Source organism: Falco naumanni, chromosome 14, assembly GCF_017639655.2.
Source record: "Falco naumanni isolate bFalNau1 chromosome 14, bFalNau1.pat, whole genome shotgun sequence".
NCBI classification, from domain to species: domain Eukaryota; kingdom Metazoa; phylum Chordata; class Aves; order Falconiformes; family Falconidae; genus Falco; species Falco naumanni.
Window position 1 is genome coordinate 15,896,116 of NC_054067.1, and position 26,271 is coordinate 15,922,386.

Consider the following 26,271-nt stretch of genomic DNA (forward strand, 5'->3'; position numbering starts at 1 on the left):
CCTGCCCAATAGCCGGACCTGGGGGCTCAGCAGATCTCAGGATATTACAATTACAGCCATCTTTCTTTCTGCCTTTTATTTCCACTCTTGCTCCCCATAGTTCTTTGCAAATGCTTTCCAGAACAGAAAATGAGTGGATTTATAGCGCTGTCTGCAACTGATAATTATTCCAAGGCAGAACGTTGCCTTTGCAAAATAAAATTTAAAAGAAACGGAAAAAAACAAAAAGTAAAGAAAGAGGGTCTGTGTGTGTGTAAAGGAGTGTAGGGAAAAATACAGCGCAGGAGCCGCCGTGCCGGGTGGTGCTCAGCCGCGTCCCTGCGGGGAGGGAGGGCATGGAGCCTCAGTGCCCGCGGAGCGGGGTGCGACCCCCCCCGGCGCCCCCCCGCTGGGCAGCGAGGGGGGACAGCGGCGGCGCAAGGGCCGGCGGAGCGGGCCCGGCCCGGGCAGGCTGCACCCTGCGGGGTGAGGGGCAGGAGCGGGCTCCCCCCGCCCGGCTCGGCGCGGCTTTGCCCTGGCCTTTAGTCAGCAAAGGAAAAAACAAATAGAAAAATGAAAATAATTAAAAAAAACAAAACAAAACAAAACGGAAAAGGGAAAACAGCCCCAAAGCCGCCGGTTTGGGTTTTAACGTGTTTTTATTTTTGAAGCAGCGCGGCGGCTTTGCGGCGGCTTTACGACCCCCGCCAACACCGCCCAGGGCGAGCGTCCCGCGCAGCGTGGGGCTGCGTGGGGGGTCGCGGCGCGGCGGGACACGGGGGGGGGGGCAACGGGGGCACCGCGCACGGTCACGCCGCAGGACACAGGGACTCGCACCGGGCGTGCGCGGGGGTGCCCGCCTGCCCCTCGGCACAGCGCGCTGGGCCCCGGGCCGGGCCGCCCCGCCAGCAGCGGGGGCGCTGGGCTCCCCGCCGCTCCCCCCGTCCCGTCCCGCGCCCGGCCGCCCCCCACCCCTCCGCCGCCCCGTTATTACCTGCGAGGCGCCCGCGCCCAATCAGCGTCCCCGGCGGCGCGGGGCGCGTGCCAATCAAGCGGCGCGCCGCCAATGGGACGGCGGGCGGCGGGTCAGGTGACGCGGCGGCCGGCGGTTCCCCATTGGCGCGGCGCGGCCTGGCCCCGGAGTTGGTTTATGTGCGAGGCGCGGGCGGGCGCCCCGTCAGTGCCCCGACGGCGCCGAGCGGGAGCGCGGCCGCGCTGCGCCTCGCCCTGCTGCGCCGCCCTGCCCGGCCCCGGCGCGGGGGGCGGGCGCCTCTGGGGGCGGGTGGTTTTTGGGGGCTGGTTGTTTTGGGTTTTTTTGTTTTGTTTTGTTTTTGTGTTGGACGGAGGGTGCTCGCCTCGCTGCCCGCCCGCGGCCGGCGGCAGCGCCTGCCCGCAGCGGGGGGTGGGGGTGCGTTTTGGGGTGGTTTTGTACTTTTGGGGGGGCGGGCGCGCGGGCGGGAGGTGGGTGGTGGGGGGGACAGGCTGCCGCCGCGCCGACGGCCCCGCGCCCATGACGATGCTGCTGGACGGAGGGCCGCAGTTCCCGGCGCTGGGGGTGGGCGGCTTCGCGGCGCCCCGCCACCACGAGATGCCGGGCCGCGACGCCGCCGGCATGGGGCTGGGCCCGTTCGGGGACTCCTCGCACGCCGCCGCCTTCAAGCTGAACGCGGCCCCGCACGACCTCGCCGCCGGGCAGAGCTCGGCGTTCACGCCGCAGGCGCCGGGCTACGCCAGCGCCCTTGGCCATCACCACCATCACCACCACCACGCCGGCCAGGTGCCCTCCTACGGCGGGGCCGCCGCCTTCAACTCCACCCGCGACTTTCTCTTCCGCAACCGCGGCTCCGGCATCGCGGACGCCGCCTCCGGCACGGCGCAGCACGGGCTTTTCGGTGGCTCCCCTGGCGGCTTGCACGGCCCCGGCGGCATCCCGGACACCCCGGGCTACCTGCTCTTCCCGGGGCTCCACGAGCAGAGCCCGAGCCACACGTCCCCCAACGGGCATGTGGACAACGGGCAGATGCACCTGGGGCTGCGCGGGGACCTCTTCGGGCGACCGGATCCCTACCGGGCCGTCTCCAGCCCCCGCACGGACCCTTACGCCGGCGCCCAGTTCCACAACTACAACCACATGAACATGAATATGGGCATGAACGTGGCGGCCCACCACCACCACCACCACCACCACGGCCCCGGGGCTTTCTTTCGGTACATGCGCCAGCCCATCAAGCAAGAATTGTCCTGCAAGTGGCTCGACGAAAGCCAGCTCAGCCGGCCCAAGAAGAGCTGCGACAGGACTTTCAGCACCATGCATGAACTGGTGACCCATGTCACCATGGAGCACGTCGGGGGGCCGGAGCAGAACAACCACATCTGCTACTGGGACGAGTGTCCGCGGGAAGGCAAGTCCTTCAAGGCGAAATACAAACTGGTGAACCACATTAGGGTGCACACGGGGGAGAAGCCCTTCCCCTGCCCCTTCCCGGGTTGCGGCAAGATCTTTGCCCGCTCCGAGAACCTCAAGATTCACAAGCGGACGCACACAGGTAAGGCCCGTGTGCCCCGTACCCCCCCCCCCCCCGTCCCCCCCGTCCCCCCCCGGGGGGCACACGCCTCCGCGGGGCTGCGCGGACGGGAGCACGGCGCTGCCGCCGCTCGCGGCCCCCTGCGCGCCTCTGCGGAGGGAACCATAGAAATGCTAATGAAGGCTCATTTTCGGTGACTTCCGCTCCTTTTTATTTTATTTTTAGGCCTGATTGGCGTCTCTCCTAATTAAATCAGCGATACTTTTGTCAAAGTGGTTTTTATTTGCAGCCCCGTCTTCCCTTCAGCCCTCCGCACGGGTGGAGGGAAGAGAGGGAGAAGGCAGGAAAGCAAATGTATTTTGGCTCGTATCCGCCAGTACGTCTTGTAAAACTGTCCGAGCCCCTGAATTTATCTCGGGTCTTCTCCCACCCCGGGCTTGCCCAGCTGCCGTTTGTTCCCACTGGAGCCCAGCGCGGGCCTGGCGGGAGGTGAATTAGAAGTAATAAAGGCTGACCCGAATTTATCTGACTTGGAACAAACCCTGCTGTCCCCCTTCCCCTTCTTCATTTGTTGGGGTGCTTGCGCATCCCCAGGCTGGGGCAAGCGGGGCAGAGGTTGTCCTGGGAGGAGGCAGGTGGGGATGGAGAGGGGAACGGCCCTCCTTCACCCTCTCTGAATTTCACAGGTGAGAAGCCCTTCAAGTGCGAGTTTGAGGGCTGCGACAGGCGCTTCGCCAACAGCAGCGACAGGAAGAAACACATGCACGTCCACACCTCGGACAAGCCCTACATCTGCAAGGTGTGCGACAAATCCTACACCCACCCCAGCTCACTTAGGAAACACATGAAGGTAATCACCCCTGCGCTCCAGCCCTTTCCTCCCGGAGCGGGGATGCTCAGTCGCTGGTGTGCTCAGGGCTCGTTTCCCTGGGCAGGGCAGAGCTGAGCAGTGCCTGCCGCAGTGCTCCATGCTGGCAGTGTGGCCTGAGCGGTTCCCGGTGTCTATCTGGGCCATGACTGGAGCACAGCCCAGGGAAATGGCGTAGTTTCTTTTTGTGCTCCCACCGGTGCAAGCGCTGCCCAGTTTCCGGAGTGCGGCTCGGTGCTGGAAAGCTGTGAAATGCAACCTGGCCTGTGGCTGCAGCCCCGCATGCCGGGGTGCTGCAGCCCCCCACGCTGGGATGCTACAGCCCGCCATGCCAGGATGCTGCCCAGAGTAGCCAGGAGCCGAGGCAGGCATTTGCTGCCGGTGCTCAGGGTGGCCAGCAAGGCATGTACTGCCTGCTTGCCGGGCAGAGGCCGAGCCGCTGGACCCCAGTGTCCCTCCTGCACGGGGGAGCATTCCAGCCTGGCTCAGCAGGGTGGCGGGGACTCGGAGCTCGCTCCCATCTCTGCCTCTTGGTTTTAGGTGCACGAATCCCAGGGGTCGGACTCTTCCCCTGCAGCCAGTTCGGGGTACGAGTCCTCCACCCCCCCTGCAGTGGGCTCTGCTGGCAGTAAGGACTCCACTAAAACGCCGCCGGCCGCCCTCCAGAGTAACCCCGGCCACAACCCTGGACTGCCCCCCAATTTTAATGAGTGGTATGTGTGAAGGCAGCTGCTGCCCGGCCACAGACTGGACCAAATGCTTTGGGAACAAGGAAAAAAAAAAAAAAGGACAAACCAAGCCAACTGCAGCTTGCTCCCACGGAAATGGAGTTTCCACACCGATGACCGCATAGGGCTACACATAGTTAAACTGCCAGGATCTGGAGGGGGGGGTGTCTTTTATTATTATATTATAATTATTACTATTTTTTGCAAGCCCAGACGCTGGACTAGCCATGTCCTTTTCTCAGGATTGGATTTCTTTTTTTTTTTTTTTTCTCATTTTTTGCAGTCGCAGTTGTTTCTTTGATATTTTCTTTTTCTTCCTTGCCCGAGTCCCTCTTCCTCCGATTCCCCACTTTTTTAATTCTTAATCTGTTTTGGTTTTCCTTCTTTCGGTGGGATGTTGACATGAGGATGAAAATTCTCTTTCGCCTTAGTGGTGATTGTTTAAACTTACAGTCTTAAACCGTGCCAAAGTCCTGTTATGTCTTGAACTTTCCTCTCTAGCTCTCCTGCTGCTTCTTTCTCTGCTCTCCTCCTCTTTCTCCTTCTCTCTCTCTCCAAGCATTACACTTGTGAATGTATTCTCGTCTGATGGGGTCGGTCAGTATTTTTCAGGATGAGGATGTGGTGTTTATTCTACCCAGATTGTGACGTTTAGTATAACAGTTGCCTTTTTGTAATAACTTTTTTTGTAAATACATATCCATGATGCCATATTTATCGTTCGTAATTTAATTATTGATACAAAGTGCCGGGAACTGAACAATATTTATGGGGGAGAAAAAAATTGTTTTCTAACAAAAAAAAAATACAAACAAACAAAAAAAAATTCCAACTCTGTACAGCTTTTGGTTATAACTGCTTTAGCATTAAAAGTTTATTGTTTTGGAAAGAGCTGTTTTTGACCTCTCCGGGGGATGGGGCAGCCGCGGTGCCGTAGCGGGCCCGGTTCGGCGCGGCCGCCGGGGCCCGGGCCGTTGTTTCCGAGCTTGCGGTGCCGGGTGAAGCCTCTGCTTCGCCGCTGCTTTTTCTCCTGTCCCTTTGTCCCCGCCCTCCGTCGCCCAACGGTTCGTTCCCCGGCACCTTCCCGAGCGAACGGAGCCCGGGGCGCGGCGCCGCCGCCGAGGGAGAGGAGCGCCGGCGGCAGCGGGGCCGCCTCGACGGGGAGGCCCCGACGGTGAGTACCGGGGCGGCAGGGCGGCCGGCGCCCCTTGCCTGCGTGGCGGGGGTGTGGGGGCCGGGCGAGCCGTGCAGGACCGGCTCCGCCGGCACCGGGCTGCAGGCCGGGGGGACCCCGGGGCGGCTTCGCGGTGCGCTGGACGTTCTCCATTATCGCCTGTTTGGTTTTTTTTATTTTCTCTTTATTCTGACTAGGATGCAGGAAAGCTTCCCCGTCCTCAGGAGAGAAAAGGGGTCCAGCAGAGACATCTCACCCGAGAAACTTCAACGGCGCCGCCCAGGAGCCCCAAGCAGCCAGAGCGATGGTGGAAGCTCCCCAGCCCCGGCAAACCTCCGTGCCCCCGGCGGCGGGAGAGGCCCGCGGCCCCGGCGGGCCGGCCGGAGCTCCGGTGGGGCTGCAGACGGGCTCCCGCCCCGGCGAAGTGCGACCGGTGCTCCCCTCCAGCGCGGCCAGCCCGGGCGTACGGCTCGGCGGCCGCATCCCCCCTCACACCGCAGGGACCTTGCCGCGGGCTGACCCCCGCTCCGAGGCGGGGGGACGGACCCACACCACGGGCTCCGCACCTCCGCTGACCGGGAGAGACCCCAGACAGACCCGTCTTGAACTTGACTTGGGGCACAGGGGGGCGGCCTGTCCCCTCGAGCGTGCCGCAGGGTCCGCTCGGGCGAACAACCCGCGAAACCTTGCATGCTTTAAAAATTAAGTTTGAACAAACCTCCCCTCGACTCCCTCAAAAAAAAAAAAAAAAAAAAAAAAAGAAAAGAAAGGTTTACCGGGCAGAAAAACACAGGAGAAAGGTGGATCACAGCCGCTGCGGCTGCACATCTGAAAAAAAAAAAAAAAAATCCCCAAGCCCTGTGCAGGCAGGTTCCCCGCTCCTCACTGCCCCAGCCTGGCTTCTTAAAATAATTCCCCTCGAGGTGCCCCGGCCAGACGTGGATCTCCGCTGCCTTTACGCTGTGAAGTCTCTCTCTCGCTGTGCGCAGAGCCGAGCCCGGGGCTGGACGCGGAGCGGGGCCGGCCCCGGGCCCATCCCGGGGGGCGAGCGGGGCCGCCCCGCACGGTGCGGGCGAGGAGCAGCGGAGCCGCCGGGCGCCGTCGGGTTTTCCTCGGACACTGCGGACCGCGCCAGGCTGGGAAACGTGCCGGTAGGCTCGGTTTCGTTACTGCTTTGCTCGGAACCGGGGAGGCGCGGGGTGCGCAGGGCTGGGCGGTGGGGCGCCCCGAGTGGGTGCCCCGGGGGTGTCTGCTGCTGTCAGTCCCCAAAACGCCGTCCCAGAGCGGGAGGCTCGGCTGTGGTTGGGGTTGTCCGGCTTGGGGAACCCCATCTGGGAGGCTGCAGCATCTCCGGGCCCCGGAGGAGCAGCCCCGCCGGGGGCTGGATGTGGGGGGCCTTCTGTGCCCCGCAGATGGCTCTGGCTGGTCCTTGGGGCCCTCAGGCCCTGCTGGCGTACCTGCTCTCTTGCCCCTGCAGTGCTGCTTTGGGCCGGCAGCACAGCCCCTGCTGGTTTTATAGCTAGGATGTAAAACCAGCATCTTGGATCATTTGGCTTCCTCAGGGTAGCCAGCTGGCCCCCCCACCCTGGGGCCTCCCCACCGTGCCAGAGCTTGCACCCAGTATGGGGAAAGGGGGAGCAAACTGTTGCCCGCACTGCACTGAGGTCAGTGCCCCCCACCCCCGGCCACTTTGCAGTTCCCCATCCCCCCATTCCTCCTCCCAACACGGGGCATGGACAGGGCAGGGGCAGCTGGGGTGTGTGTGCGTGGTTTGGGATGGAGGAATGGGTTTGGGTTGGGTGCAAAAGCGGCTGGGGACCTGTTTGGCTGTGAAATGCTTGCAAAGCACACAGGGTTCAGCACCAGCACCGTAGAGGTGGGGCAGGAGGGCTGTGTCCCCTGAGCATGGCACGCTGTGCTGGTGGGTGCTGCTGCTGCTGCAGTGCCTCTGCCCCCCTGGCTGCTGCTGGCCCCGAGACCTTGGGGGTGAAGGCCGGGGAAGAGCTGTCTCACCCTGCAGCCGAGTGCTCAGCTCTCATGGACAAATATGAAGGATTTTTCTGTGGAAAGAATCAAAAAGGTTCTGTCCCTTGCCTATTGCAGGGAGAGTCCTAGAGCAGGCAAAAAAAGCCTTTTCCGCACATTTCTTAGGCTGGTTTTGTGAGTCGGGGTGAGACAGCTCATGATTTTCAATGCCGGGGGCTGGCAGCAGGGACCCGCAGGCATCCCCTGTGCCCACAGCTCGGGCGAAAGCGTTGCAGAGCTGGCCGGGGCAGGGCAGCGCTGGCGGAGCAGGTGCTGTGTTAGCTCAGCTTTTAGTGGGTCATTAATAATGGGTCTTGTGTCGCACCCCAGAGGGGTCCCAGGACTGTTCACAAAAAAGGGCCATATTCTGTTGCCCTCTCCCAGCCTAGCAGCTCCCTTGAAGTCGCTGTGCTTGCTTGTATGAGTAGGGTTGGGTGGACTTGTCCCCAGATAAGGGATGGTTTTCTAAAAGGGGTAATGTTGGTTTATAGCGCTACAAAGAATCTGAGCAGAGGCAGGCGATGAGCTGGAGCCATTCCTTTGCTACCATGCTCTATGAGCCATGAATATTTTGATTCCTTTAGTGTAATTGTTTTTGCATATCTGTCTCTGTCTGGTGTAATCCTCTGAAAATAATATTTATTTTTTTCAAGCTTTGTGCATGCCATTAGCAGCTAGTGGTTGCACGCAGTGTGAAGGCAGAGTCCTGAAGGCATTTGATCAGGTTGTGTTCGAGTGTCTCGGTGCTACAACACCAGGAATTAAGTTCCTATAGTAACTCTGTCGGCTGTAAAGCTCTGAAGCAATGGATAAGGGTGTAGTATTGTGTGTTTGTGTTTTACTATTTAGTATGATGTTCCCAGGTTAAAAGCACTGCATGCTAACACCAGCATTTTTAGCTGAGCTTAAATTTCATGACTGTTGGATAAACCATCCCTGTTATTTATGCTGTTAGTTTGACCAAACTATATGGGCAGTATCTCTGCAGAGATACACTCATGTTTTGGAGAGATAAAATTCTAGAGAAAGCCTTAAAATCATTTGCAGAAATCTAATTTTATTATGGAGTGTGCAGAAGGAAATAATTTGTATCGTGCTGACTAATCTGTACATCCCCTGAACTAAGGCATTTGGTTACCCTTGCTGTGCTGTTTGTATGGGTTAAAAATATAATCTGTCTTGCAAGTGCCTGCTCACCTGAACATAACTGCAGGCAGTAAAAATGCTTGTGTAAGAGTTTATGCTGGTGAGTGAGAATGGCAAAGTAAGGACCTGCCCTGCAGACTTGGTAGGAGAAGGTTTAGGGTGGCTTTACAGACCCACGTTCTGCACTAGCCGTGGAAAAACCCTCTGCATAAAGCAGGGGAGGCAGTGTCTAAGGGGGCGCAGATATATTTTAATATTAAGATGCTAATTTTTATTCTCAGTAAAGAAGGTTATGTGCCGCTTAGTTTTCCTTTCAGCCGACACTTTGGCAATGTTTCTCCATTTCAAATGTTTGAGTGAAAAGAAACTTTCATAAAAAGGGCTGGGGGGAAAAAAAAAAAGTTTAGCTGAATGATTTTGTTTTGGCAACTTGTTCAATAGTAGCAGCTTTGAAATTGCTAAAGCTCGACTTTGAAATGGTTGAATGGGCAATACGTGAAGTTCCTTTCGAGGGAGACCCAGCTCGCATGTTGGGGGTTTGTTCCTGTGTACGCTGGGCAAGGTAGCCTGACCTGGGACAGCCGGGAGACTCGGAGAGGGGAAAGGTCACCAGCAGTCCTGCCCTTGGAAGGAGGCTGGGGAAGCCGAGAGGCTTAATGGCCGAGGAGCATAAAGGATACATGCAGAACAGGGCTATTCCTGTGTTTTTTTCCTTTTCCAGAGCATTGTATAATCCCGGTTTGGGCCTGTGGTAGTCCTGCAGATATAAAATGGCTCTCAGGGCGAGATTTTGGGGCACTTGGCGTGGCAGAACAAGCGGCTGGGCAGAGATCCTAAAGCTTTTGAGAAGGCTGTGTGCTACCTGGCTTCCAGTGTCTGTGGTGTTTGGGTAGAAACTAGTCTGTAGGCTGGAAAAAAGTGGAACGTTGGCACGGTTTGGTATGGGAAGAAAAAGTGTTTTGCTCTGCAGCCCGTGCGGAGTGCCGTGCCCGGGCAGGTGCAGGGTCGTCACTGCTCCCTGTGCTTCAGGGGGAGCGTGGTGGGCTTTTGGAGCAGGAATGAGTGGTGGGCTTTATTCACAGGCTGGGATGTGGCCTTTAGCTGGCAGGGTCACGGCAGGGTAGAAAATGTCAGGATTTTGGTTCCTGCTAGCCATGGGCTTGCTGCGTTTGCATGCCACAGAGAACAACCACCTTGGAAAATATAGCTACAGCCAGGACGGCTCGAGAGGCAGCGAATCAGCATATAGTATTTGCTTTCAATAAAATTACCTACCTACTTACCTCTTCTTGAAATTCCTCCCATTTTCACTAAGATATTATTCCAGTGCAAAATCTTGTGTGTGGTGGTTGGCTGTTTTTTTTTTAAAGTATTTTTGCTGTTTTCTGTAGTTTACATAGCATAATCCATTTACTGTTTTGGGCAAGAAGATGATACTGTTCTATTTACTTTTTTCCTTATTTTAATTTGGTTTGTGTTTGTTTTTTTTTACCTGTGTTAGTAGAATGCAGTTGAATTTAGAGTCTCCACCACTTCACTGTGTTCTTACTGAAAATAAACATTTCTTTTGTTTGCATTTAGCATCCTATTAAATCCGTGGACTTGAGCTTCTCACTAATTATTGATAACGTCAAGAAAAAAGTAAAACTTGTGTTGAGATTGGTGAGAGAAACTCAGTCTTAACTATAGGAAAAATCTGTATTTGGACTCAAATACTATCTTTAATTAAGAGAAAAATCTCTATGCAGCAGATTATGTGACTAAAGTTCCTCCGATGCATGCAGAGTTTGCAAGGACTGGACTGTGGTTGCTCACTGGTTCAAGGGCTCCTGGTGCTGAGGAAGGTAGATGTTCCCCAGAATACTAGTTTTTCTCATAGTATTTATTTTTACTAGAAAAAAGATGCTGCAGGAACTTGCTGAAACTGTCAGTCATAAATATTTTAAAATCACATTTCAGGTACCCCTGAAATGGTCTTGCTTAATTTGACAAAATTCAGAAAGGAAAAGAAAGTGAATTGTTTTATTTTCTTTTTCTGCCTTCCCCCCCCCCCGCCCCCCCCCCCCCCCCCCCAGTGCTGTGAGCCCCACTGGCCAGATTTTATTTTGCCTTCCCCCTCCCCCCCCCCCCCCCCCCCCCCCCCTTTTTTTTTTTTTTCTTGTGACAGCTGTAAGGCCAAAGGGGCATATACCTGTGTTTTCAAGTGGAGCTTGAGTTTTTGTGCAATTGCCTGATTCTGGAGCTTGACTTATATTTTTTAAAATTAGGCTATTGGTAATATTGTAATAATTGGCAACGCTGCAGCAGTAAAATATTTATTCAATTTTTAATCTTGGCCTGCAGAAGTGTTTTAAAATAATGCAGTAAGCAGGACTGATTTACTTTAATAGCATTGCACCACTCATTTTGTTTTTAAAATGAGATAGCAATGTGACATTGCAATCTGCTACTTTCTTTCTGTTCCCTTTGCGTTCTTTGCTGATGTGGAAGGAGAAGGCAGGCAAAGGACCAAAGGGGTTGAAACTGCACCTTGAAGATACTCCCTGTATGTCTGTGAGGACGCTGGGCTGAGATTAAAAAAAATGCTCTGTTGGTGCTCGCTTTGTGTTGCTGAGGACTTGATTTCATAGGAGTTACCTGACCCTTTCAAAAATCTCAGGTTGGAGATGTTTAAATAAAACAAAGGAAAAGAGAATTTTAAAAAGAGCCATGTACCCATTGGTTCTTTTTCGAAATTACAAGCTGGCACGGGATGTTTTGAGAATTGTAATTTGATAAAGAACTTACTGGGTCCTATACTGGGTCCCTAGTTGTGTGGCTGAGCCTTGCCTTGCAGCCGTGGTTTTTCTGCACGTTTGATACGCCAGAACAGACCATGTAAGCTACACCAAGATGTCTGTGATCAGAGGACAGCGAAGAATACAGTGGGCTCACATCTGAGTCTGCTAAGTCTAACAGTCCCAATTTCAGGCTGTGGCCACTTGATCAGCTTTTTAGAAATTTGTAACACAAACTCGAGCAACCGCACCATTAAAGCAAAATTTCTTGTAGTCATTTATTTTTCATCCAGGCTAGGGGAGGAAAAAAAAAAAAGTCTTCTAGAGGTAACAGTAGTTTATATCAGCATCTTATTTTTATCACACTTGTATTTCTAGATTTCATTGTTTTGCTGTCGGTTAAGAAATAGTTTCCTTCCAGATTGACAATAAATTGCAGTGAAAGAATTAAGCCAGCACACATGCCCCCTACAAAGTTTAAAATCACATATGCATCAGTGAAACATTAATGTTCTGAAAATATGTTTTCTTCTTTTCAGTAATTTTCTGTTCTTAATCTCGGACAGTCTTTTACATAAAAGCTAGTCGTCAGTGCCGTAGCGCAAGTAAATCGTGCCCGGCAGAGAAGCTGACGCAAGGAAGGGGCATCGGAGAAATACTGCATTTCATAAACACAATCACTAGAGCATTAGGAGAGCAAACATGTGGTTTTATGAACACAGTTATAAATATTTAAACATGCAAAATGAAAATGTTACTAAATGTCTGGTTTTCATTATCTTTCGATGAACATTTTCATTCTTGGAAGCATTGCTAGCTGTCTGCAGAAAATGATCACCACCCCCTTCCCCAGAATGAGTGATGCGTAATACGAAAACGTGTTAAAATGCACAGTTGTTTGTAATATCTTCTACCAAAGTGGAAGACATTCTACCAAATTTGGTATTCTACTGAATCGTGAAGTATTCTTGCCCAACAAACAGGCAACCATCCTGCTTCTGTCAGCAACTTGCTTGCTAGATGTTATGAAAAATCTAAGGGCGGTTTGGAAAATATAAGATGTCACTCAGCGTGCTTGGAGTTGCGTCCTGCCATCCTTTCTCCAGCAAAATTCCTACAGAAGTCAGCAAAAGATGTGGCTGCTGATTTTATCATTATTAACGTATTATTTTGAAGTGTCAACAAGTTTGTAAGCGTTTTGTGTGCCTCTGTGGAAGGGCTGGGAGACTGTGGTAGCAAACAGTGTGCGGGGAGCCAGGGGTCTGCCCCTTGGCCGGGCTCTCGCAGTGGGTGTGGGGCTGCACCTTTAAGCAGGATGGTGGCAGGCAGTGACGGATACAGGTTGTGCAATTTCGCTTGGATACAGGTTGTGTAATTTAGCTTGCGTGAGGGGGGAGGCCTGTGAGAAAGCAGAGGCCACGCTGTGCATCACTGTTCGTAATAAGGCAGGTGTCTGATTCCTCGGATCCAGTGTAGTCAGCTGTCTCTCTTGGCTTCAGTTCTCCCCCATCAGTGCATCCCCACAACGCTCTGGCTGTGCTGCGTATGTCAGGAAAGAAGATGCCAAATGATTTATTTATTTATTTATTTATTAAGGCACTGGGAAACCCATTTTATATTAGTCACATATTTAACCCTGGCTGCTGTGAGCTTCTGCCGTGCTCGGTAGAGGCATGGTATCCCATGCGCTGGCACATAGGCACGCACGCGCGTGCTGTTTACTATTCCTCCTGCAGTTGCTCCCACCAATAAATCTGCACTTGCTGTAGCCAGGATGGAAATCTTTAAGACAAAGGACTTGAATGGGCAGTTTTTTATTGCTGTGATAGAGTAGAAGGCCCCAAGCTGGGGACTAGTGCATGCATGAATGCTGCCCCCCTTGGCTTGGTACTGTCTCCTACTAGCACTGTACCAGTACCGGAGACTGTGAAAGAGAGAGGGCCCCAAGGCTGGTATTTCCCCATTTCGATTCTTGCTCCTGTGACTGCAGCAAATCCCAAAGAAATGATGGCTGAGAAGTAAACTTGGAGAAGAGTGTGGAAGGGCAGGCTGATGGGTAAAGCGAGGGATGCCTGGGAGGCAGCACAAAAATGTGGGAATGAGGAAAGGAGGAACAAAAGAGATGTGGGTTGGCGAAGGAGGAATAGGGGAGTGAAAGGCAGCCAAGCTGGTGCAGCAGTGAGGAGCTGCTCCTTGTCCCTGTGCGTGAATACATCCAGCTGAGCCTTTTGCATTCGCAGGCTGTTCAGGCAGAGCCCCCACAAAAGTGTGTGAGTCTCTGGAGGCGCGCACAGGATTTGCCCTGTGGGAAAGAGCGTGCGATGCCTGGGGTGAGGTACACTCCGTGCTACGCAAGCTTTGGCTCCCGTGATAAAGCTGTGCGGGCCGGGTGCGGGCTGCGGGCATCGGTGGCGCCGTTCCCATGCCGGGGCTTTGGGATGTGGCCAGTGACGGAGCCCGTTGGCAATCCAGACCTGAGCTGCCAGGGGGAAGGAGGAGGCTGGCGTGCTGCAGGCAGCTTCATGCCCACCAGGCTCAGGACCAGAGGGACCCTCGGGGAGCTGCTGTTGCCCTCCTGCTCCCCCACGGCTCCCGTTCTCCGTTGTTGGAGGCCACAGCCCGGGTCCTGCCGTGGCGAAGGGACTGGGGCTGGGTTCTCAGCAGCAGGCGCGATGGTGCTGCTCTCTATCCACTTACGTCAATGCAGACCTTTCCACGGACTCCAGTCTGGGTTGGATCAAGCCTTGCATGATTGTGGCCCTTGTGCATTTCCAAACTGTGTTAATCTATATCTGGATCCCAATGGGGGCACTTGGGATGAGCCGAGCTCAAACAAACAATCCTTGGCAGGAGGGACGGACTGGAGTTGGCAAGGATTTTTGTCCCATTATTGGTTACTTGGGGGAAGGAATGTACGCACCATTTTAATATATGACAACTTGAGGTCTGTCATCTTCAGCATATTAGAAAAGCCTCATTTTTAACAAATCCCAGAGCATTTACTAGGCATCGCGCTGCAGCTGGATTGAGGCTGCAGGCTGGCCGTGGCCAGAGGCATGGGGTGTCTCTCCTTAGGCTCTGGGTGACTTCTCCCACCGTCGGGTAGGCCCCGTGGGCACCAACGGGAGACCCCTGGGCTGCTGACCTCTCACTCCTGTCTGCCTCTGTCAGCAGGGGAGGTGGAAATACCAGGGCAGAAAAAAGCAGTAGCAGTGCAGCCCGTAAAACAAACCATGCTGAAAGCTTTTCCCAACTAGTTACATCTGCCTGCATGTTCTCAGCAAGTTTATCCGGGGGGTTATTTACCAAACTCAGGGGAGACTTGCCTCTCTACTGTAAGATCTTCAAAGTGTGTTCCAAAGGCACTGAGAGAGGACTGGCTCTCTTGGTCAGTTTGCTGGTTCCTCTAGTGAAAAATACAGATGGGTACTTCTGTTGAAAATTGGCTCAGATAAAGTCACCCTTTCTGCTTTCTCACTCTGGGCTTCCAAAGTATAAAAATTGAACCTTCTAAAGATTTTTTCAAGATTATTTAGGCTTGTTGTATTAAGACCAAGAAAATCTGTCCAGGTAACCTAGAAATAGTTAGAAGGGATGGGGGAAATATGTTTGAGGGTTGTTTTATTTTTGCCTTGTTTTGTTTTTGTTTTGGAGGAGGAAAGAATTTTAAAAATAGCTTTCTCTATTTTTACCAAGCATTATTTGTATTTTTATCAATCAACAAACCACCTGAGTACTTAGCAAACTGTTCCCTTCAACAAAATCCCCATAAAGAGAAAGCTGAAACAATCAGCACAAGGAATAGGTGTCAGCCTTAGACAGACGACTGTGTTTCTGGGTAATCTAATGCCATTTAATATCTTGCTTTTAATACAGCTCAGAGACTGTTTGATGGACAAGGCACTGATACTCACCAGCCTGAGTTCAGTTGTTAGGAGTATGTCAGAAATTATTTTTCGCAGACAACTGTAGTGGGAGCGTCAGCTCCCATTAAATATATTAGGGCCTCTGAGGTTCAGTGCTAGCACACCATATTTTGTAGCCTTTGGTATGCCTATGTGGCGACAAAAACAGAAGGTCTTTGGTTAACTTCTGACCATTGACATATTAAATGAAGATGAGTATTTGAGCAACATCAGTGATTTCAATTGACTCATCAATTGCCATTGCATAGCAGTCCTCATGTTTCACTTTGGTAACAAGCTGATCTGCCACATCTGATGCCAGCAATTCAGTCCTTCAAACAAATGACATGTTTGATAAAGAAATCTTTTAAAATTCATTATGCACTTTGGCTTTTGTCTTTCCTTTTAATACAGCATCTGTTGCAGCCGGGATACATTCCTTGATCGTTTCTGAGTCTGCAATTATTTTTATGCCTGCCCAGTGTCCCGGAGATGTGAAACGAAGCTGCCATGCTATGCTGCTGAGCCCTGAAACTCTACACAGACATTCAATTTAATCTCTTGGAACAGACTGCATTAAAGTAGTTTCATCAGTGCACACTTGTGATAAAAAGACGACATGAAGAAAGACAGTGAACTAAAAGGCCCTGCTTTTTTTTCTGGGAAGAAAATAGGATATCTGTCCCTTCATTTGTTTCATGGATTCCTCGCACAGCCATTTAAATTCAGCAGAAGGCTCCAAATGTCTAAACTTTATCCTGAATATTTTTTCAGTGCTGGAAAGGAATACAGTTAAGTGTCCCAGGGGGAGTTTTATAGAAAATGCTATGTGCAATGTTAATGAGTTGGGATGGGGTCATACGTTTTTCCATATAGAGCCAGTACAGAGACAAATACAGGACTCGAGGAGAAATGATCTGCAGGGATCCACTGATCTGTGGCATGGGGTGATCCTGTACGTCTGTAGCCCCTCCAAAGACTGGCAGAAGGATCATGGGGGCTTTAACCCAAAGTGCCTGCTCCATGCTGGGGCTTCGTGAAGAGTTGACACTGGAAGAAATGACAAACTTCTTGGGTGCCACAAGGGATCGCATCAGCGTTACTGATCCTTACTCGGCTTGTTACTGAAAATGCATCAAGCAGCTATATGGGTCACACTGCTAAATTTGTAGACACGGAGTGTCAGGAAGCCTTTTTGTCAACTTGGTACCGTTTAGTATATTTGTCCTCAAGTTCAAAGCAATCCTGGCCTCAGACTTGTGATATTTTTTGCCCTTTCCCCTTTCTGTTGGCTCAGACCTCTTCTCTTTGAGGTCAACATCAAAATAAAGATGTATGTTTCCTTAGCCTGACCATGGCTCTGACTCTTTAGATCAGCAATCCTATAGTCCATATGTCTTCCCATCTGTCAGCTGACATTTGAAGCCAGCTTGCTCCTCTATTCTTTCAGACAAGTGTGAGAATCAGGAGTTTCTTTAATGACGGTTTCAGGCCTTAAAGCGTTTGCTAAGATACTACCTATTAAGATCCCTTGATGGCACCTTGAATAGAGATCAAAAGCAACTGAGTTCACTCCACAAATCTAATTCCGTCAGTCAGTTTAGGGCATTGAGAGAGGGGTGGGGAGGGCTCGGGAGGGCACTGCGCTCCCGCAGTTAGGAGACAGGCCTGGGAAGTCCGAGCCCTGGCTTCGGGGAGTGATGTAAAACCGCGAACGAGCACTGCTCAGTCCTGCCAGTGGTGGCTGTGCTCGAACTGCCAGGGCTCCTCCAGTTTGCAAAGCCACTGTACAAAGTGGCTGGTGGCTTTGCTTGCTCCGTGCTGTGGTGACCGCCTTTAGGATCTGAGCTGTGCTTGGTTCAAACAAGCGTTTTTTGGTGCCGCATTAGTATCTGTGTCGTTGCAACTTTGGCTGGGAGATTATTCAAAATCTTTTTGCAATGCAAGATGATAAACAAAAATCTTAAGAGTACAGAATACTCTTCTCACTAATAGTTATTACCAGGCAATAATTTGTCTCTTGTACTTTGGAGAGCTGCTAATAATGGGAATCTGTGTCCTGCTTCACCACTGGGACCGCATGAAAGGCGGTGTGGGGAGATGCTGCCTGCACAGCATTATCACAGCGAAATGGCTGCTCTTTCTGAGGGCACAATTTGACTTTCAAACTCCCCTGTTTTTTAATGCTTGTCAGGAGATGCTGCAAAGCCCTTGGAATATGTGGGGAAGTGTTTGCTTCAGTGGTGCATTTCCCTGAGTGACTGTCATAGGAGAATGAGTGGGAAGTGGTTGCCATTAATCCAAGCCCGAAGCTTGAAACTCAAGGCGTGTTGGCTGTGGGAGCTGGAAAGTGCAGGCTGCCCACCGTGGGAAGGGTGGTGGAGGACATTCTCCAGGGAGCCTCCACAGCCAGCCCTAACAAACGTTGCTGTTTGTTTATGGGACCCAACAGTCTGAGAAGAGCTGAAAAAGCCCAGGATGCGGCTGAGTGCTGGGGGATGGTGTTACGCTGCTGTCTAGTAAAACTTGGCTCACTGGAGTCAAGGACACCATATGTCCTTAGTTTTACATTGGAACCTGTTAAAGTGTGAGCATGAACCTGAAGTCCAGACGCTGCCGAGTTTCTTTGGCCTCAGTGTCTTTAACTTCAGTCATAATGTCACTCCTGCTCCCTGAGGGAAGACAGCTGCTCTGGCTGCTGGTTCTGGAGCCTCGCTGCTTTTGAATCAGGTGGTTGGTCAAAATTTGAAGCATGCAGATTGTTTGCTTGTAAGAGGGGAAACAGAAATTGATTGGATGCAATTCTACGTCTTCACCAAGAAGATGCACCAGCTCCTGGACACTGCAGTGCGCAAAACATCAACAGTCTGGTTTTGTTCCCACTTCAAGCCTCTTTCAGCCGGCCCCCACACAAAAGCAGTCTCTGAGATTGTCCTTGGGTTTATTTAAATGGGTTTGGCTCTTGTTCTTTGCCTGTGCTCTCGGTCACTCACCATTTTTCTTTTACAACCCCCACTCAGTCTATTCTGTCCCTCTTTTACATGATGATACCCAGCCAAGTTTGTCTTCATCACAGTAATTTTTAGTGTGGATCCATATCTGCCTTTTTAGGGGGTAGTGGCAATGGTGACGTGTACTTGTGGTTGAAGCAGAAGCTGCTATTGAGTTGGACAAAATAGGATGAATGCTGTATAAAAGCCTTCAGAGAGCTGTGAAATCTCCATCCTCTCTTCCTTTTTCTCCTGGGAACACTTGCACAAAGAGTATTTTTAATGTGAAGCAAAAAGGATTCTGACGAATACTCATTAACATTTTGTTTCTGCAAAGATACATACATGATTATCACAAGGCTGCAAGGGACATGTATTCAGTAAAGCTCTTAGATGTGTGCTTAGTTTTATGTATATGCTTAAATCTTCCTGATGGCTGCTGCTTTGCTGAATAGACATATTAACCAAGAGAAAACCAGGTATTTGATGGAGCTTATTTGTACTGCTCAGGTATGATGCAGTGTGCTGCTATATAGGTCTCCAAACTCACTGCATGGTAGTGCTCTGGTGAACAGCGAATCCTCTCATAATTGTTGCAATGGATTGGCTGAAATCCACACCCACAAATCGTTTGTATCAGAATTGGGAACAACAAACAATAAGAGCAGGTTTTAACCAGAGAGGTTGCAAAGGGAAACATCAGAGCCATCCTCTACTGGAGCTTGTTTCCATCATGTGACTTTTTAGTGTGAGCTCAGGTGAGAATCATCAGGTGAAGGTATCACTTCCCCATTGCCACTTTGGAAGCTCCAGTCCCAGGAATGCAGATCTGATGCGGAGTGCAGTCTTTGTTAGATACTGGCTGTATCCGCTCAGGGCACGTGCAGGCAGCCCTGTTTCCTGCTGCCTGTTCTGAGCTGGTTAAACCCAGGACAGCCTTGGTCAGCAAGAGTTAATGCAGCATGGTGCTGAGTCTCAGCTAGTAATCTTGTCTGAGGGGCAGAAGAAAGGGTGTCTGTCAGTGCCTCTCCCTGCAGACATACTACTGGTATGTTCATCTGTTGCTCTGAATGCCCTGTGAAAGGTGGTGTGCTGGCCTTGCTTGGCTGCATCATTAGATACTGCCCCAGATTCATTTAGGAGTGAAGATTTCCCATCTGCTCAAAAGAGGAACAAGTTTTGGGGAACACGTTATGCAGCAGAGATAACCAGACGTGACAGAAGGGTTCCCAGGCTTTGCTGGAGTTCTCAAATCTTGTCACAGGGGGAACCATACACTCATTTTTCATGAGGTCCCCATTCTTCCAACAATTGCAATCCACTTTTTGTGCTGCTCTTTCCATATGAAACCTTGGGTTCTTTTTAGCAGCTGTTTGGGTGGAATAATGAAGTCTAATGGTTGGAAAGAAAAAAAGGTTGTATGGTCCTGGCTATTTCTTTTGTGTGTACCCAGAAATGTTCTGAAGATGACTGTGTTTTGCATGGTTGAGTGTCATTTTGACTCCCTTGAAGCATACTGAAGCTTTGACACAATGTCACCATTATTACACTGTGACAGGAGTTTCTGTCACTGTGCAGTGGATGGTTTGCTAAAGTGCTCATTAATGTAATACCTCTAAATATTGCTGGAGCCTCAGGGTGTGGTCCAGTGTGGACTCAGAAGTCCAGGTGTCTCTCCTGGGAAAGGGAAGCTCCATGTTCCAGTACTTAATTGCAGGATTTTTCGGTTTTTATACAAAAAGAGTTGAGAAGCAGAGGCCTGGCTCAAGGACAACCATGACTCCAATGTCTAGGTGCTACAACCGAACAAGCTCATCAGCACTGGTTCTGTACCCCAGGGCAGGAGGGCAAGAGAGTCTGGTTCCCACTGCCTGGGCACAAGTACTAATTCAAGCGGGCCTGTTGTCCCTGGAGGGCAGGGTGAGCAACTTCAGAATATGACAACTACTTAGGGATTGTCACTAAAAATCAGTCACCCACGAAGACGCTGACTTCCTTAGACAAATGGGCCCAAAGCATCGTGGTTTAACTTCAGGAGAGCCAGGGGAGTTAACTTCAGGAGAGCCAGGGGAGTTACACCACTGTTTTTCGCATCACCATTCATTTTGGCCATACTGGAACAACAGGTTACTTAGTATGTGTATGTAATTGGGGGTATTTTTTTTTCTAGCTGATGGAAAGATAGCTGTGTAATTAATGGACTGGGTAATTTGTTCTAACAATAGGCCATACTGTTACATTGATTGTTAACCAGAATTCTCCCTTAGCAGAAAAAAACATTTGCATTTAAGTCTGTTAGCATAATCGAGCTCAGTGTTTCTAAGAAAGCTGCATTAGACCTTTGGTGAAGACTAGAGGTGGTAGCACCTGTTACCAGTGAAGCAAATGAAGATGGTATATCGCTTCTATTTATATGGCAGATGCCAAGCATTGTAAACATGCTGCTTCTTGCATTAGCGTATCCTTGAAGTACACAGAGCTAGTCTAAAAAATATGGAAATGCAAATGGTTAAAGTCATACTCATCATTTGACATAAGTACTATTCTTCAGCATGTAAGTAATGTGAATGTTATGTTGCACTAATATTTAGAGCTTCGTTTACTTTCACCTTCTTTTTTTTTGTTTGCAGGAGGTCTTGTTCTCTGATGGTGTCCTGAAAAATACAATCTGGATATTATTCTTATCTCTGCTGCTGATATTTACTGTTGATAAATAGACTTAGTGAAATGGGAACAAATGTTTGTTTCATAATCCTCCTGCAACTGCAGGCTTAATTATAAATGAAGGATACAGAGGTTAATTCTGCCATTTGTCAATAGCATGTTTCCCAGTATATAGTCCTCACATGTTAACTTGTACCTGGGCTGAAATTTTCTCCCCCTTCTTGGGTAAGATATAAGGATTAATTATTGATGTACTTACTCTTGTCTTTCAACCTGGCTGGAGTTGCCAATTTTTTCCCCATGCTGTAGTGTCTAAAGTATTTCCTTTCCTCAGTGGAGGTGAGATTTTGTATTGCAGTGAATTGGTCTTTGCCTCCTTAAAAGTTTTATTTTTTTAAAACATTTTCTGAGCGCATGGCTAAAGTCCCTTTTCCAAAAATGGATTTCTTTTTATCACAAAATGCTATTATACCACATCTCAAGAGTTAAAGATTTATCATAGGCAGATTCTATTTTCAGATAGCATCGTGTGGAGACTATGTTTTCAAAAGCATTAACTCAAACCACACGGATGCACAACTGTTTTAAAATATGAGAATTCACACATGCTTTTTATTATAATGCACATAAAACTGAACTATAATACAGTAGGCTTTGGCAATAAAACAGAGTAGTCAATATATAAATTTTATGCCTAGTTCTTTAGATTAATGAACCACTTTTCTTGATGAATTGAGCATGAATGAGTAAAACCACAATGATCTGATTAGATACTAAATCAATGGTTTTCTAGCAATTCAAAAATTGCATCTCTAGTTAAGAGTTTACTTTTTTTTCCCCCCTGGGACAACTTGATAACCTTCTTCTACTAGCCAAACCGCTAAAGAGGCATTGTCAGTCTCTTCAAGTTCACTATTGTTCTCAGAAAATCACTTCCTTAAGAAATATCCATATGTTGAGGGTCTCAGTTTTACTTTGTGGGAAACAAAATTATGGGTCAAATTCATTTACTTTGTAACTCCATTGAAGCTGGATTCAGCTGGCACAAATGTCTCCTAATGGCATTATAGCAGGGGTGAGCCTGGCTTCACCTCCCTGCTGGCAGGAGAAAGGGGGAGAGGTCTGTAGTCAATAAGGATGGTCGCAGGTGGGGGAGATTCCTCAGGGCTGAGATTTCAAGCTGAATCACTTCGTACGCTTGGAAGCTCAGCTTGGTATTTAGGAATATAAATGAGGGCAATGATTTTTCCAAATGAAGTGAACAGCCAGATGACCACCTTCTCTAGAAAGGGCTCCATGTGTGTTTATGGCAGGGAGAGACCTTTTCCATCTCCGAGGCATTGGGAAGAGGAAATAGGGGTGGGAAGCTATCCTAAGGTAGACAGACCTCCACTGGCTGGCAGGGAAGGAGTTAATCAGCCCCTTGGTACCAACTAGAAAAAGGCCTGTGCAGCAGGTAGCGATTTGTAGGAGTAGAGGTGGGCCAGCTGGGAGAAATGAACTGATTGCTTTGAGGAGGGGCTGTAAAAAAGCCTGCCTTAGCAGAAGGGCCCACAGGAGGGGCAGCTTTGCTGCTTGGGGGCTTTGGGTGCAGGGCTGTGTCTCAGGCTGTTGTTAGAGACTTGGATGAGGCAAACTATGCTTTGCACTTTTCTTTAGAGTCCTGGTGTGCTTCTAAAAGGGCTGAGATGCAGCTTTGAGATGAAAGGCTCCCCTCTTTAAGGTGAGAGTGAAGTGGTTATGGTCCTCAGGCTCTGTGGCATCCCATTTTGGTGCTGCAGTTCCCAGCTGAGAAGGTGACTGATAAGCTCTGGTGATGGAGCCATGTAAATGGAGTTGTGCTAGAAGCTGGCTGAGGTAAACTCTCTCATAGGAAAAGATGCTGGGCCTGATTCTCTGTTCTCTCACAACCTTCTGTAGTTGCCGTTCCAGTGCAAAAGTGATGTGAAATCCTGAGCAAATGAATTGATTCCCAGAGGGGCAGAAGAACAGCAGCATCCTGTGTCCAGAGGGAAGGCCTGGAGGGAGGTAGAGCCCCTCTATAGAAAAGGTGAGTGCAGTGGGGAATGGGAATACCAGCATTTAAGGCTGCAAGCAGTAAATCTGACAAAGATAGTGAACCCTCCAAGGTGGAAAGAGCAGCTGCTGTAGAGGTGGTTGGAAAATACAAGGAGTATTCTGTGAGTCTTTTGCCTGGGCTGTGGGAGAGTCATGTTCTTGCTGTGGCTGGCAGAAAGGACAGGGTAAACAGCAGTCCAGGGTGTTTTAGCATGCGCAGCTGTGTTCTAGCTGTACATGAGAGAGGTCTAAAATGGAGGGAGAAAGAGAAAATAAGTAGTGGAACTGAAGAAGGTGGCAGCACTAACAGTGGCAAGCTGGTGTGTGCAAGCTGCAGGCGTGTCTCAGATGGACTGGAAGAAAGGAAAGGAGACGTGTGATGTGCAAAAAAAAAAAAAAAAAAATCCCCACTAACCTCAGTTGAGAGGTCAGCTCTTGAAATGAGCCTGCCAGGGGTGGGGGTCCTGTCTCAGGGATCCTTTACATCCAGAATACACCATGGCATTCACAGACCTCTGTCTGGTCCCTTTTCTTCCTCACTAGTGTCTTTCCCCCTCCTCCCCCCCTCCTCCTTTGTCAGGCAACTCGTTAACACTTATTAGCAAGCATCTTCAAAAGGCCAGGAGGGGGGAAAGGATGGGAGGGGAGCTGAGATGGCTAAAGGAAATGATTAGGAGATTCCTTTTCCTTTCTGCCTATTCAAGCTTTAATGACCAGCCCTTGCTCTGTCTGTGCCCTGCATTGTTATCCAGCCCTACTCCAGGATCGCAGCACCCCTGCTACCCCAGCACTGATCTGCTCTGACATCTGGGGCACTGCAAGTGCCCACAGCATCTAACTTCTCTCATGCTGGGGGAGCTCGCTGTCTCTTAAGTCTTCCTGCTGCACTTGGCATTGGTGCCAGTGTTGTGGCAGCACCGACTAGTTTACTCCTTCAAGTATACCTTCTTAGTCGGTGTCATCAGCACTTGGTCTGCCCTTGAATGATCCTGCCTAGAGACTGATCTCTATTTATGTCTAAACATGGCTTGTAAATCCCGGGCATCCAGCATCAAGGACCAAGAATCTGCTAGGCAGCAAATAGGCTGGTTTAGTGGCCAGGATTGAGCTTGCTTGAGGTGGAGGAAGGAGGGTTGAATAAAGGTGACAGAATTCGGCCCATAGCTTTCTATTTCAGGCTTGTGGTTCCAGTTGTGATGCATGTTCTGTGGTTTCCACTTGAGATGGTTATCTAAAACTGAGCCCTAATCCCATCCAAGTGGATGGCAGAGCTCCTGTTGGCAGTGGGAGAAACAGGCTGGATCCCTGGAGGCTGTTCTGGGCAGTTCTGTTGTGGAATGTGGGTTATATTTATGTTTTGTTTTGTTCTGTCCATCAGAATCGTCAGACTGGTGTTTCTTCACCCTTTGCAAGCTACGGTACCAGAATTACAGATCCTGGGCTGTTTTCTATGTGTTAGTGAACTCCAAAGAGGGATTTTTCTATCAAGACTCCTGTGACTTGGTCATGACAGCCCACTCCTCTCCTCCCACCTGGCAGACAAAGAATTGAGAAGTTTTCAGAAGCTGCTGAAGTTCTGCATGTGCCGAGGACTCTACAGGCATAAAATACTGGCAAGTGTATTCCTGCAGGAGCAGGAGAGCTGGGTGCCAGTCCTCTCAGTAGCACATGCCAGAGTGGGCAGGTGACCCTCAGTGCTAAATTCCTGCCTTGCAGAGGGGAGAAGTCTTCATGGATTTCCTGCCCCTACTCAATGCTCTTTAACCTGGCAGTGTATGTGTAACTGCATGTACAGGGCAAAGCTTTGATTCCAGGAATGGGTCCTTAGAGACTGAGCCTTGAAATGAAAATAACTTTATTAGAATATCTGTGAGGGTCATGGGCGAGAGCTAATAGGCCTAGGAAACCTCCTGAAATCGGGTCTGGCTCTGAAAGGCAGCACTGCATCTGTTCGGGGGCCTTGCTACAAACCTGTTATTTCTGATGGGCTTCTTCAGGATCTTCTCTTCTCCTGAATTATTGGTGCAGACATGTATTTACAATTAACTCCGTGGCCACCTACTAGTAACCTGGAAAGAGGTTTTGACAGGGCTTGGTTGTGCAGAGAATAGATGTGTTTCTTATTAATGCAATGTCATTTGCTCCAGAGGTTGGTGCTTTGAGGGCTCTGGCTTGCTCCCTTGGGATGTGAATTTTTTGGAGCAGCAATTCTGTGCGGAGAGAAACTGAGGCTTGCTAAAATCAGGAGATGTTTTACTACTGAACCCAAGGTGTGGTGCTTTGGGGCAGTGGCATGCACAATTTGCCCAGGTAGTTCAATGACTTTTGTGTCAATATTAAAGACAAGGACAAATTTGAAATGAAAGCGGGGACAAGTTTAACTTGTTCTGTCTTTTAGCTTGTAGAACAAACCTTGGATCATGTAGAGGAAAATCAGATCGAAGAGGTGCTGGTGGCTGGCTGGAATACTCCTGCTCGTACGCAGCCTGTGCAGTGCCTGCTCTGAGAGCTGGGCGCCTTCGCTCACACCAGTTCGTACAAGGTCCCTGCCTTCAACAGCTTGTTATTACTGTCTGCTGAGTGCAAGAGATTCTCCTCTGTCTCACTAGCTGAGATTTTAATTTTTTTTTTAAAAAAGGAGGAAAGTAGATTTCGAGATGAATACTGGAAAATTGGAACTATGCATGGAAAGAAACACAGAAGATTGGTGAGCTGGAAAAAAAAGACAAATATTATTTTTTTTAGTGTTTTTCAGAGTTTATGTTCTTTATTTATTACTTATTCCATCCAGCATTTTGGAAAGTATTTGGCAAATGTATAAAAGCAATCTGTAGGATACTTTGTAGTCAGATGCCATAACCTAGATTAATTTGACTGCCTTCACAGCAATAGCCACTGAAGAAATACACTGGTTTATGTGTCAGTTTGAAACTTGTTTGGAGAAACGGTTATAGCTGTAGGATACAAAAAATATTTAGGACCAACAGTGCAAAAGTTTTTATAGCTTCTTAGTGTGAAAGGAGGGGTAAATTTCAATTATGCATTTTATTAACACAGCCTTTTCAGCTCTATAAAATGGTAACAATGTTAAAATCCCCTCCTGGGAAATAATGTCACATATCTTTCCACTGAGAGATGGAACTGGAGGATGTTATGAAATGCTGGTGGAGTTAACCAGTTGTTAATCAGTTGTTCATTTGCAGCTGAGTCCTGCTCCAGCTGCAACTGAGGATAATTGCATGATAATTTTGACTTGCAGGCGGTTTTGTTGTGAACTTGGTGTCTAACAAGATCTGCAAGGAATTATTTTATTACTCTGATAAAATCAGGTCAGCTTGTATTCAACTTTCATCTACCAGCAGGTCACCAGACGGTTGGTGCTCAGGTGCTTGCATGGGGCCTGAGCAGGCAGCCCCGGTCAGTGCTGGGCTC

The 26,271-nt window shown here is 49.8% G+C and overlaps 2 protein-coding genes across 2 annotated transcripts; both read left to right on the plus strand.

The window, feature by feature from the left end:
* Positions 1 to 1,454: 1,454 nt before the first annotated feature.
* Positions 1,455 to 4,929, plus strand: ZIC3 (Zic family member 3). The gene is made up of 3 exons (XM_040614495.1): positions 1,455 to 2,525; positions 3,191 to 3,354; positions 3,913 to 4,929. Exons 1-3 carry the CDS (start codon positions 1,490 to 1,492, stop codon positions 4,093 to 4,095), a joined length of 1,383 nt encoding a protein of 460 aa, XP_040470429.1. The 5' UTR covers positions 1,455 to 1,489; the 3' UTR covers positions 4,096 to 4,929.
* Positions 4,930 to 5,014: 85 nt separating this feature from the next.
* Positions 5,015 to 5,881, plus strand: LOC121097465 (cuticle collagen 40-like). Its single transcript, XM_040614496.1, has 2 exons — positions 5,015 to 5,274; positions 5,472 to 5,881. Exons 1-2 carry the CDS (start codon positions 5,015 to 5,017, stop codon positions 5,791 to 5,793), a joined length of 582 nt encoding a protein of 193 aa, XP_040470430.1. The 3' UTR covers positions 5,794 to 5,881.
* Positions 5,882 to 26,271: the final 20,390 nt, after the last annotated feature.

Bases quoted from the DNA above. Each gene is read 5' to 3' on its own strand.
- ZIC3 (XM_040614495.1), top strand. From the start codon at position 1,490: ATGACGATGCTGCTGGACGGAGGGCCGCAGTTCCCGGCGCTGGGGGTG. The intron at 2,526-3,190 runs GTAAGGCCCGTG...TGAATTTCACAG, and splicing joins TCACAAGCGGACGCACACAG to GTGAGAAGCCCTTCAAGTGC. The intron at 3,355-3,912 runs GTAATCACCCCT...TCTTGGTTTTAG, and splicing joins CACTTAGGAAACACATGAAG to GTGCACGAATCCCAGGGGTC.
- LOC121097465 (XM_040614496.1), top strand. From the start codon at position 5,015: ATGGGGCAGCCGCGGTGCCGTAGCGGGCCCGGTTCGGCGCGGCCGCCG. The intron at 5,275-5,471 runs GTGAGTACCGGG...TATTCTGACTAG, and splicing joins TCGACGGGGAGGCCCCGACG to GATGCAGGAAAGCTTCCCCG.